This window comes from Chenopodium album, chromosome 17 (assembly GCF_948465745.1).
Source record: "Chenopodium album chromosome 17, dcCheAlbu1.1, whole genome shotgun sequence".
NCBI lineage: Eukaryota > Viridiplantae > Streptophyta > Magnoliopsida > Caryophyllales > Amaranthaceae > Chenopodium > Chenopodium album.
In genome coordinates, this window is record NC_137850.1 from 15,291,313 (window position 1) to 15,302,872 (window position 11,560).

An 11,560-nucleotide genomic window follows, 5' to 3' on the forward strand; every position below is an offset into this window, starting at 1 on the left:
GTCATTACTTGTATTGAGTGAAATGTAGAATTTATACAGACCATAAGAGCTTAAAATACATTTTCACTCAAAAGGATTTGAACTCTCAACAGAGGAGATGGTTGGAATATACGACGGATTATGACCTAGACATACAATACCACGAAGGGAAAGCAAATGTAGTAGCAGATGCTCTAAGTCGTAAGACCAGTCACGGATTAAATACCTTGATAGTGGCTGATGAGTTATGTAGGGAAATGAGGAAAATGAACTTAGAAGTAGTAGAATGGGGAGTACTAGCTGGCATTCTTGCGAGCCTGACTATCCAACCAACCATATTCGACGAGATAAGGGAAAACCAAGCAGGAGATGTGAAATTGGATAGGATTCGAGAGAAAATAAAGCAAGGTAAAGCTACAGATTTCAAAATTCATGAAGATGGAAGTTTGAGGTATAAGGGTCGATGGTGTGTACCACAAAAGTGTGAGGAGGTGAAGAGAAAGCTAATGGAAGAGGGGCATAATACGCCCTATTCAGTACACCCAGGAAGGGATAAGCTATAAAAGGACTTGAAAAGGGTGTATTGGTGGCCTAGAATGAAGAACAAAGTTGCGGAATTCGTAGCAAAGTGTCTGACTTGCCGAAAAGTGAAAATAGAGCACAAGAGGCCACAGGGAACGGTGCAACCATTGGAAATACCTGGATGGAAGTGGGATTGCATTTCAATGGATTTTGTGACTTGCCTTCCAAAATCAAGGAGTGGAAATGATACCATTTGGGTAGTGGTGGACAGACTGACAAAATCTACGGTGTTTATACCAATGAAGGAGACTTGGAAGATGGAGCAACTTGTAAAGGCTTACATCAAGAATGTTGTGAGGTTACATGGAATTCCAAAGGATATCGTGTCTGATAGAGATTCCCGGTTTCTCTCAAAATTTTGGAGAAGCGTATAGGAAAACTTTGGTACGACACTTAAGATGAGTACAGCATTTCACCCTGCCACAAATGGGCAAACTCATAGAACCATTCAAACCTTGGAGGACATGTTTCGAGCTTGCGTTATAGACTTCCAAGGAGGATGGGAGGATAGCTTGGATTTGATTGAATTTTCTTACAATAATAGTTATCATGCGAGCATAGGAATGGCTCCATTTGAGGCATTATATGGGAGAAAGTGTCGTAGTCCAATTTGTTGGAACGATATAAGCAAAACAATGATTCTAGGGCCTCAAATGATCGAGGATACAGTGAAGCAAGTAAAGGAAATTCAAGCCAAGATTCAAGCAGCTCAAGATCGCCAAAAGAGCTACGCAGATTTAAAGCGTAGAGAAGAGGAGTTTGATGTTGGTAATAAAGTGTTATTAAAAGTATCACCAATGAAAGGAGTAATGCAATTTGGAAAGAAAGGGAAACTGAGCCCAAAGTACATTGGTCCATATGAGATACTGCAAAGAATAGGCAAAGTAGCTTATAGGTTAGCCTTACCTGTGGAGCTAAGCAAAGTGCACGATGTATTTCACGTGTCTCAATTAAAAAGGTATATACCTGATAAGTCCCATGTACTGCAACCTGAAACCATAGAGCTAGACCAAAGTTTGACCTATGAAGAAAGACCTGTCAAAATTCTTGACAGTAAAGTGCGTAGTACACGCAATAAGAATGTTAAGATTGTAAAGGTGTTATGGTCTAATCAAGAGTATGAGGAAGCCACTTGGGAGGCAGAAGATGAAATGAAAAAGAAATACCCTGAGTTGTTTCAGGTATGTTGAGTTACGGGGACATAACTCGTTCTCTTTAAGGGGGGTAGAATGCAGTAGAATTTCGCACTTTTTCCTATATTTTCAGTTATTTTTGTGCTTTTTGCACAATTTTATCGAATATTCTGAGTTCTTGTGTTCTCAATGAGACGCAAAAAGGGTAAAGGTATGACAAAAAGTACAGCAATATTATACTAATTAAGGAAAAATTTCCGATTTCATTCCCCAAGTTTAAGGAAGAAACTTCTATTAAGGAGGGTAGACTGTAATACCTCGTATATTTATACGTATTTTATTTAAAATAAGTATTTTGAGAAGTATTTAATTGAATTTAAATGTTTTATTTAAAGTATTTTATTTATTTATTTTAATAAGTTGGAAATATTTTATAAAAGAAAAGTTTATTTAATTAATTATTTTAATAAGTTGGGGTTTAATTTAGGAAAGTTTATTTTAGTAAAGTTTTATTAGGGATAGGATTAGGAAAATTAAAAAGGGAAAGTTTAGGGAGAAGGGTTTTAGAGAAAGGGTATACATAACCCACATATGAGGCAAATCAAACATTGCCCAGAGTGGAGAAAACCCAAGGTAAACTTCACTCTCATTTTCCTTATTTTCTTTCTTTTTTTTTCTTTCTCCTTTCTCCCCTTTCCCCTTCTCTTTTTTCGGCCACCCCCACCACCACTGCCAGCCACCGGTAGCAGGTGGTTGCAGCCGCCAGCAGCGCCAGCTGCCGGCAGCAGGTGGCCACCGGTGCTGGCAACCGGCGTGGTGGCTGTCGCCACCTTCTTCCTCCCTCTTTTTCGAATTAAAAAAAAAATTATTAATTTTTGTTTTAAAAATCAATTTAATCATAGATCTAAATATTAATTATGGGTTTTGTAATTTGATTTTGATGTTTGATTAAAAGTATTGTGTTAATTAATTTTCAGATTATGTTTTTAATTAAAAAGCCCCAATTTTTGAAACCCTAGGTTCTTGATTTATAATTTATTGAAGGAATATGATATATAATGGTGTAAACCTTTGATTAAAGTGTTTTAAGACTAAATTACAACAAGATTTAATTAAAATAAAGTGCTGGAATTTTTGGTAAAGCATTAGAAATCAAGTTTCTTTGAGGAATTTTAATTACCCATTAGTTGAGATTGAATTATGATATTTTAAATATAATTTCAGCTTATTTTAAATAAATTATGAGGGGTTTTATAATAGTATATATTGCTGGAAATTTGTGCAGAGTGGGTTTTAATATTCTTTTATGATTTCAAATTGTAGGAGACTTTAAAGTGAGTGATTTCTATTAATTGTGGCGATATTAAGATCGTATTCAAGGTACGTTCGCGTACTTAGCATAATTATGTTGATGTAATAGCGTGCTAAATGTGTTTGATTGATTACAAGTAGTATCATGCTAGGTTTGGATTGGAAATTATGATTTGGATGTTATTGATGATTGGATTATGAGGCATGATTTATTTGTGATGGATTATTGGATGGAAAATAATAGTTTGGAATATTATTTATGAACCACATATTTATATGTGGCATGATAGAGAGCATGTTTAATTATACTAAATGTTTAATTTGGTTTAGAATATTGAAAAGGAATTTATTTATGGTTCATATAATTTTAATTGATGCTACAAGCATGAGGAAAGGAGCTATATAAGTGTCTATGTACACGAGGAATAAATTGTATGTTGGTGCCTTTGTGCACTTAAGGTGTTATTAACACCGAGGGATAGGATTTGTGGCGCTTTATGCGTTTAAGGTGTCATTGGCACCGAGGTAGAATTAAAAAGGATTCAACATTAAATATTATGTGGTCACTAATTATTCAAGAATTAAATTGAAATATTTGATTGTTTGAATAATTATTGTTGATTGAATAATTATGGTTTGAGAGTCGTCACCAAGTTTAATAATTTGTAAATAACGTAAAGTGAAAGAGATTACGCACCAAAACTCTTGTAACGTGTATACCTTGAGTATGAACATATGGGGGGAGTTATGGGGTTTTATATTTAACCATAACTTCTAATGGAGTACAGGACGCTGTATATTCCTTTTTATTATTATTATGCGCAGGAATTCCATCACCTATGTGTTGTTTTTTATGCTGGCACGGTTAGCTCCCGTGTCAGTAACCTCAATTTATTGGGGGAGGATAGGGGGAAACCCGTTCGATGCGTAATCAATGCTAAATAAATTATTTAGTGTCTAGTAAGAATTTTATTGAGTGTTGTATGCTTGAAAAAAAACAGATGCAACAAGGTAAGTTGTGTGTTGAAAGGGAATTGTATGTTAGTGTGTTAACTACGCTTATGTACTCAGCTTTGCTGATTGTGTGTTTTGTGTGTTTGTTGGCCTTGTCTTTATCTTGGCCCTATGATAACCCATTTATAATGGAGAGTAGTGGAAATAGGTAGAGATAAGATTTTCAGGTGTTGAAGCATATTCATGAATGGGCATGAGTGAAGAGCGTATCATGCTAGTTTCCATAAGTTTATGATGTGTTTATCGCTTTAATTATTTATGATAATATTATTATGCGTGACTAACGAAAAGGTTTGAATTTGGTTTGGTTTTAATAAGGGCCTATAATGGTTCCAAGTTGTAGGTTGATTTTATTTTACTTCGTTTGACTTTGGTTTGACTTTACTTTCGTTGATTTACTTTTTAAGTTGACTTGTTTTGAAAGGGTTTGAAATTAGTCTTCCGCTGTGTGTCTTTGATAGTTTCCTTAGCCGTTATCACGGGGGCGGTAATATCTTAGATATTCCTAATTAAAGTTTTAAACAGGTATTTTAAAAGAAAGGAATTTCTAGGGTGTTACACTCAGCCCTTCCTTCCTCAACTATGTTTTGGAGTAGTGAGATGCATTAGTATTTCGTCTTTGAAAAAGAGAGAAGGAAGGAAAATTGGAGCAAATCAAACTACCAATATTTATTTAAAGCAAAAAATTTAAATTCTCAATAATTTAAGCTTAGTTGATGTTGATTGAGTTGAAATAGTTCTTGATATTTGCTAGCCCATAATTTTGCTCTAAAATAAGTAATTGGGTGGAATATGTATGTCATGGAAATCTTTAAAATTTGAGGTAGTTTAAAAGTTTGAGCGTTAAACATGACCTTTTTGTTCTATTTTGTTTCTTTGGATCAATCCCTTCTAAGGTCTAATATATAATCTGGCACAAATAATATGTAGCAGTTGGCTCCAAAATTATATATATGCTTTTTCCTGAATTCTCTTCTTCTATTCTCTTGATCTCTTCTTCCTATAATAGTGTATTTTGGTAATTTTTTAAGAGTCATGTTTAACCAACCTTATGCTAAGAAATATCTTAAATTTGTATACGCATCCATATTAAACGAACGTTTCAAATTGTTGAACATTCTATGTAATTGGTGGTAGAGAATATTTAACTAAATTTTAGGAAAGTTAAAAGTGAGGTTTTTGGGAGAGTGTTGACCTTCATTTAGACTATAAATTTATAATATGAATACTTATGAGGAATAACAAATTCAACAACAAAGAAGTCATTTCCTGTATATTAATCGTGTGTCTTAGTTACTAGAGTGGGGAGAGGATAGACTAATTAAAAGCCATATAGTTCCATAAAATGACTTTGGTTAGTTGAGCTTTGTGGCACAAAGCCCTTCTATTAAAATTTATGTATTTTTTTATCTTTTTTTTAAGGAAAAATGTACGTAAAATGATTTTTAAGAATTTTCATTTGAAAAGTGAAAAATTAAGATTTGTTTTTCTTTAGAGATAACCATTGACAAACATTATTATTTTCTTTTGTAGCCAGCTCAATTTCTTACTATAACTTTTAATTTTTTGATTGTATAGTAAATTCTATAATTTAACATAATGTTTTATGAGGTTCCCTTTACCCTTTACAAACCTTTTTCTTATTTCCCTCATCACTTTCTTTTATCTGCTTATGATGATCATTTTACTTATCCTAGTGACCCCAAGTTCCTTTTCTTGTTCATCTTTAGGTTGCGGTATATATAATGCCCATTCTTGTTCCAATCATCTCATATATATATATATATATATATATATATATATATATATATATATATATATATATATATATATATATATATATATATATATATATAATGCCCATTCTTCATTTTAATTTAAGAATCTGCTATTATTTCACTAATTCCATGCTAGTAGTGGTGATTTGAATTCTTAAGCTAAAATCGACATGATGTGCCTGTAACTACTAATAACAACATTATTTTAATTAAGTTTACTAATAGGTTTAAAAGATCATATCACATATTTTTCTTTTTACAATTTTTTTTTGCGAATAAAATATTACAGTCATACCTACTAGAATTGGGTTATCTTTTTCGTTCTTTGCAATTATCTATTGAATGAAGTGGTAATTCAACAAATTTTGGATTGCTGTTTTATAAGCTATTGTTATTGGTAAAATGTGGTTTTTTTTTACATTAACTTTTTTAGCTTAGTTTTTTTACTCGGCTTGTACAAGACTTGTAATTTGTCTTTTATGGAATTTCAAGGCTGTCACAATTGCTTGGATCAAAGGGAATGGTGTGTGAATGATATGGGCTTATACATTGGTTACTTAATTGGCTAAAAACCCTTAATTTTTATTTACTATAGTTGATATATTTGTTTCAAGAGTTAAAATTTGGCTGCTCGCAATCATTTATTTTATAGCAGGAGTTCCAGGGGCCTATGGCTTTTGGTACTGTCCTTTATATCGTGCTATGAGGTAAAAAAAATACCTATATTCTATATAGTTGTTATTCTATTATTTACCAAGGCTCATGAAAGAATATCTCTCATGCATTCTACATTGTCTTGTCAAGATCACTATTAATAATTATAATTTTCAAACATAATCTCTTAAACCCCTGGGGTGCCTAACTCCTTTAAGGCCGTGTGCCCTCGATTGTCTCCCATGTTTCCTTATTGTTGGTCTTTCAATGATACCTCTCTAGATGGACTTGAGTTAAAAGTTCTTGATGTTGCTCTTCTCCTTCTAAAGGTTCTCTTAATCTTGTAATCAAAAGGTACTAAGTACCTATTCGGAACTCTATGGATAAAAACATACAGAAATGATTAATAGCAAAATTCAAGTTTATCCTAAAGTAGGATATTTTTTTCTTGTATTTTCAATTCATGGAATAAGCTTAATCAATCAATAACAATCAAACAAAAATGCCTCTCCTGAACAATAGTGCCGTTTGAGATGCTAGAAATTAGGTCGTAAACTTACTCTTAGTAATCAAGTAAAATTTATAATAACTCAAGCTAAAACTAGTGATATTGATGTGATAAGCAAGAGGTCGGTCCATAAGGAAATGAAATGAAAATTGAAACTGACTTATGATCAAGCTAAACCGCAATCAAGTGTTGAAGGTTAAGCTATGCTAAGTAAAAAATTCAATTAATCTAAGGAAAATTTGAATTTTGGTACCTCAAATATGGGGCTAATTGAATTTTAGTACCCGTTTAAAAAGAAATTTTATTCTGGTACCCATCAAAGTGTAACTTTATAGGTTTTGGTACCTCCGTCCATGTTCAGTTAAGTTTTCTGTTAGTGGGGTCCATTATCTAATTATTTAATAATTTAAATTATTAAAAAAAAAAGAAAAAACTTTTTTAAATTAAAAAAATAAAAAAAAACTTAAAAAATAAAAAAAGAGCCTGCCGCCAGCGACCACCAAGCATCGGCCAGCCTCCCTTCTTATACCGGCCAACGGCGACCACCAAGCTAGAGCAGCCAGCCGCCGCGGCTAGGCACGAAGCCCAGCCACATCAGCTGCCGCCGCAGCCAGGCACGAAGCCCAGAAACCCACCACCCACCACCCACAAACCCAGAAACCCACAACCCACGAACTCCGAAACCCCATCACCCACTAACCCCGAGACCCACAACCCCCCACCACCCACGAACCCCTGAAATCCACCACCCACAACCCACGAACCCAGAAACCCACCACCCCCAACCCACGAACCCAGAAACCAACCACCCCACCACCCACGAACCCCGAAACCCACAAACGAACCACCCACGAACCCAAAAACCCACCACCCGCGAACCCAAAAACCCACAAACGAACCACCCACGAACCCAGAAACCTACCACCCCACCACCCACGAACCCCGAAACCCACAAACGAACGCCAAAGCCGCCACGACCACCAACCAAAGTTGTTGTATGATTTGAGGAGAAAGATAAGAAATTGAACCCTAAAACCCTAAAAATTGATTTGGGGGAAAAGGGGAAGGGTGATGTCGGGGGCAGCCAAGAGTGGGAAAGAGGAGGGAAATCGGTGGGGGGAAAGGGAGGGGGTGAAGTCACCGGCATCGGAGAACATTTGGACACTGGCAGCCGACACGGGGAGGGGGAAAGGTGGCTGACAGGGAGGGGTGGCATTGGCTGGGTTTTTTTTTTTAAATAACTTATTAATTAATTAGATAATGGGCGCACTAACTAAAAACATAACAGAATGAAGATGGAGGTACTGAAAGCTACAGTTATGTATTTTTGGAGGTACCAATTTAAAAATAAATTTTAAATGGGTGCGAAAATTCAATTAGCCCCATATTTGAGGTACCAAAATCCAAATTTTCCTTAATCTAATTAGGGTGAATATCGAATCTAAAAGTGATAGGGAATTGAGATCCATATGCAATCATGTTCATCAAAAAAATTGGGAATCAATCAATCAAAACTATGTGAAGACTAGGTAGAAGAGCATTAAAATTTAGTTGGTAACTATCTTCAAGCCATATCACCCAAGATCTCTCCATTGGGAACAAAAACAAGAATATCATAATCAAATTAATCTAATTAAGGTGATCGCAACTTAGGTTCCCACTTCAATCAAGATCAACAATGCAATATAATTATACTTACAATTAAGGGTAGCTAAGCTAGACCAATCAATGCAAGTAACATGCAAACATTATCTAATCTATTTAATCTCTAGGTAATTATTGATCAATTTCCAAAAATCAAACTCAATAATCAATCAAGCATGCTTCATCCTATCCATATCTTAAAATCTACTCACTACTCATGATTAATTAAGCTAAATTCAAGCCCAAAACTAATTAAGATTATCATCAACATTGTAATAATCTAAGGAATTTAGCAACTAACCAAATCACTAATCAAAGCATGAAAATTAACCATCAAAATTATCAAACAACAAAATTAAACCAAGGATTGAAAGTAAAAGAAAGAAATATAACTAAGCTTTTATTGCAAATTGAAATCAAACTTGAATTGATTGAAATTTGAAGAAAATAGTGTTTAATTCTACACTTTCTCTCTCTAAAATAGCTGAAAGTCAAAGTCCTAAAATGAGCTTAGTTAGTAATTACAAGGGGTAGAGCCTTTTTACAGAAAAAGAGAAAAAGAAGATTAAAGATGGTTGTCGCACAGGGAAACGCGCACGTGGCCAAGCTACTACGCAGTGGAAGTGGGTCATATCTTGCTCATGCGCGCATAAGGCTCATGCACACGCACAAGCCTAAGGTATGTAGCTGCTTCAGGTATGAGCTCCGAGCAGGGGAGCGTTCATGCGATTGTAGTGCGCGCGCGCCATGGCTCGGTGATGCCAGCTAGAAATATTTTACTCCAAATTATCACTTTTGGTGAGGGCATGACAAGGCTCATGAGATATCTTTTGTATGTTGCCTTCTTTAATGACCTTTAGCTATGCTCAAAGATTTCCAAAATCTTTAGGAAGGACTTTAAATAAGGGTTCCAGCCTTGATCTAGTGCCTAAACACAAGGAAGGAAACACAAGTGAAAGCACAAGGGAAGAAACAAATAAATGAAGCACACAAAATGTATTTCAAACACCACCTTTGCTTAAATAAGGACTCAAAGAATTAAACTCAAGAGTTTATTGATTGTAAAAGCTATAAATTGAGTGAAAAGAAAGCCAAAATCCTACTCTAAAAGTGCCATATATGGCACTCATCACCTACGCCTAGGCGATATTTCTCATCCATGTTAATTCAATCTAGACTAAGAGGTACCGCGCATATTACCAATATACTTACTAATCTAACTATCTCACACCAAAATCACAAGGCTTTTAGAAGAGGGTAATAGTTATAAGTCTTCATAATAATCACATAGTTTACATATGGATATGGAAGTGTTATCTAATTACATAATCACCATAAAATTATGACATTAAAAGCACACCATATCACTCGAGGAGATCAAACCCTCAATTAGTGGGCTACTAGATACAAAGTGATCATACTAAATGGGACTAATAGTATTAAGCCCCTATGCCAGTCTTATACACAATTTAATCATACAAAAACCTGCGGATCTATCCTTGGGATTAAAACGTTAAGCCATTTGAATATCATAAACTATTTGAAATACAAACCAAAGGTAACTAAATTTGTGGCTTTATTATGAATGGGCATCCCAACTATAACATAACTTTGTTATGATATAACGTGGTTTACTTAAGTTATCAAACTTGCAATATAATAAAAAAGTAGAATTAACATAGTGACCCAATTTTGTAGGGTAATTAAGAAGTTTTTTTTTTTTTTTTTTTTTTTTTTTTTTTTTTTTTTTTTTTTTTTTTTTGTTTTTAACTCTTTTGAAAATATACATGGAATTCCCTTTGCATTAAAGTTATTCATCTCTGTTACAAAAAAAAAAATGTATTTACTTCTACATTTATTTTCATTTACTTATATAGCTATTTGAAAACATGGATGCAAGCAATTATGGTATGTATAAAAGATAAAACATTTGCATGTTATTCCATATATGAATGTCTAATACTTTATTCATAACAATATTTTTTATTCAAATATATTTGACTTATTTGAACTTGCCTCAACTAATTTTGTTAAAACATAATTCAAACTTATATAGAAACTTATTGTTTTTATGAAGTGAATTAAGCAGAAATTTATTATTTCTTGTCTTTTTTTAATCTATTAAACATAAATAAAAATAGATGAATAGTACATACCTTGAGTATCATACGTATAAAAAAATATTTGATTTCCAATTCATGCAAACTTCGTAACTTATATCATATAAGTTGGTAAATGAAGAATATAATGTGATGAACCTTATTTTGCGGTTCAAAGCCACAACTAATACCCCTACAAAAAACTTCAGCAAAAGACATTTTCTCACTAGTGTCGTTATGCCCTTTTAGATGGAAAACACACATAACGACTTGATCATTGAGATATTATGTACAAGTATAACCTAAATTGGACACATATGTGATTGAATTTCTTTTATTATAACAGGACGGATAGCGCTTTGAAGTTTGGATGGTTTTTCATTGCCTATTCAGTAAGAAGTTGTTTTTCATGTGAAAAGATTATTTCTTATTGTTATTCGTGCTAGTGATGCTTGTTTTCTCTTTACAGGTTCACATCGGCTTTTGCATCTTGGCTTCAATTGCTCCACCTATTGTTTTTGAGGGAAAATCTCTAACGTAAGGTCCTTCTATGTGTTGATGATTGAGTTATTAGTACTATTTTTATGTTAATTTGCAAAAGAAGGGGAAATCATTTCTAAAGTATTATAACTTAGTCTAGATATTTTAGGTGGTTACAAGGGCTATTATGGACGTTTATTGTCATGTGGGTGCATACATCTTCATGCATGTGACTTTTGATGCATTATCATTTAAGTCGTGACAAACATTATCATGCAACATATTTTAGCCGCATCACTGGTTTTTTCATATAACTTGATAATTATAAGATTATTATTATTATTAATAGAATATTACTTTTTTTTAATAATTTTTTCA

At 33.7% G+C, this 11,560-nt stretch overlaps 1 protein-coding gene across 1 annotated transcript in view; it reads left to right on the forward strand.

Annotated features, from left to right (window-relative positions):
• Positions 1-11,243, forward strand: part of LOC145587639 (secretory carrier-associated membrane protein 1-like) — a 29,919-nt gene extending 18,676 nt beyond the window's left edge. The window contains exons 7-10 of the mRNA XM_081644364.1: positions 6,259-6,324; positions 6,412-6,504; positions 11,049-11,094; positions 11,172-11,243. Coding sequence (XP_081500490.1) covers positions 6,259-6,324; positions 6,412-6,504; positions 11,049-11,094; positions 11,172-11,243 — 277 coding nt within the window. The remainder of the gene's footprint in view (positions 1-6,258; positions 6,325-6,411; positions 6,505-11,048; positions 11,095-11,171) is intronic.
• The last annotated feature ends 317 nt before the right edge of the window (positions 11,244-11,560 follow it).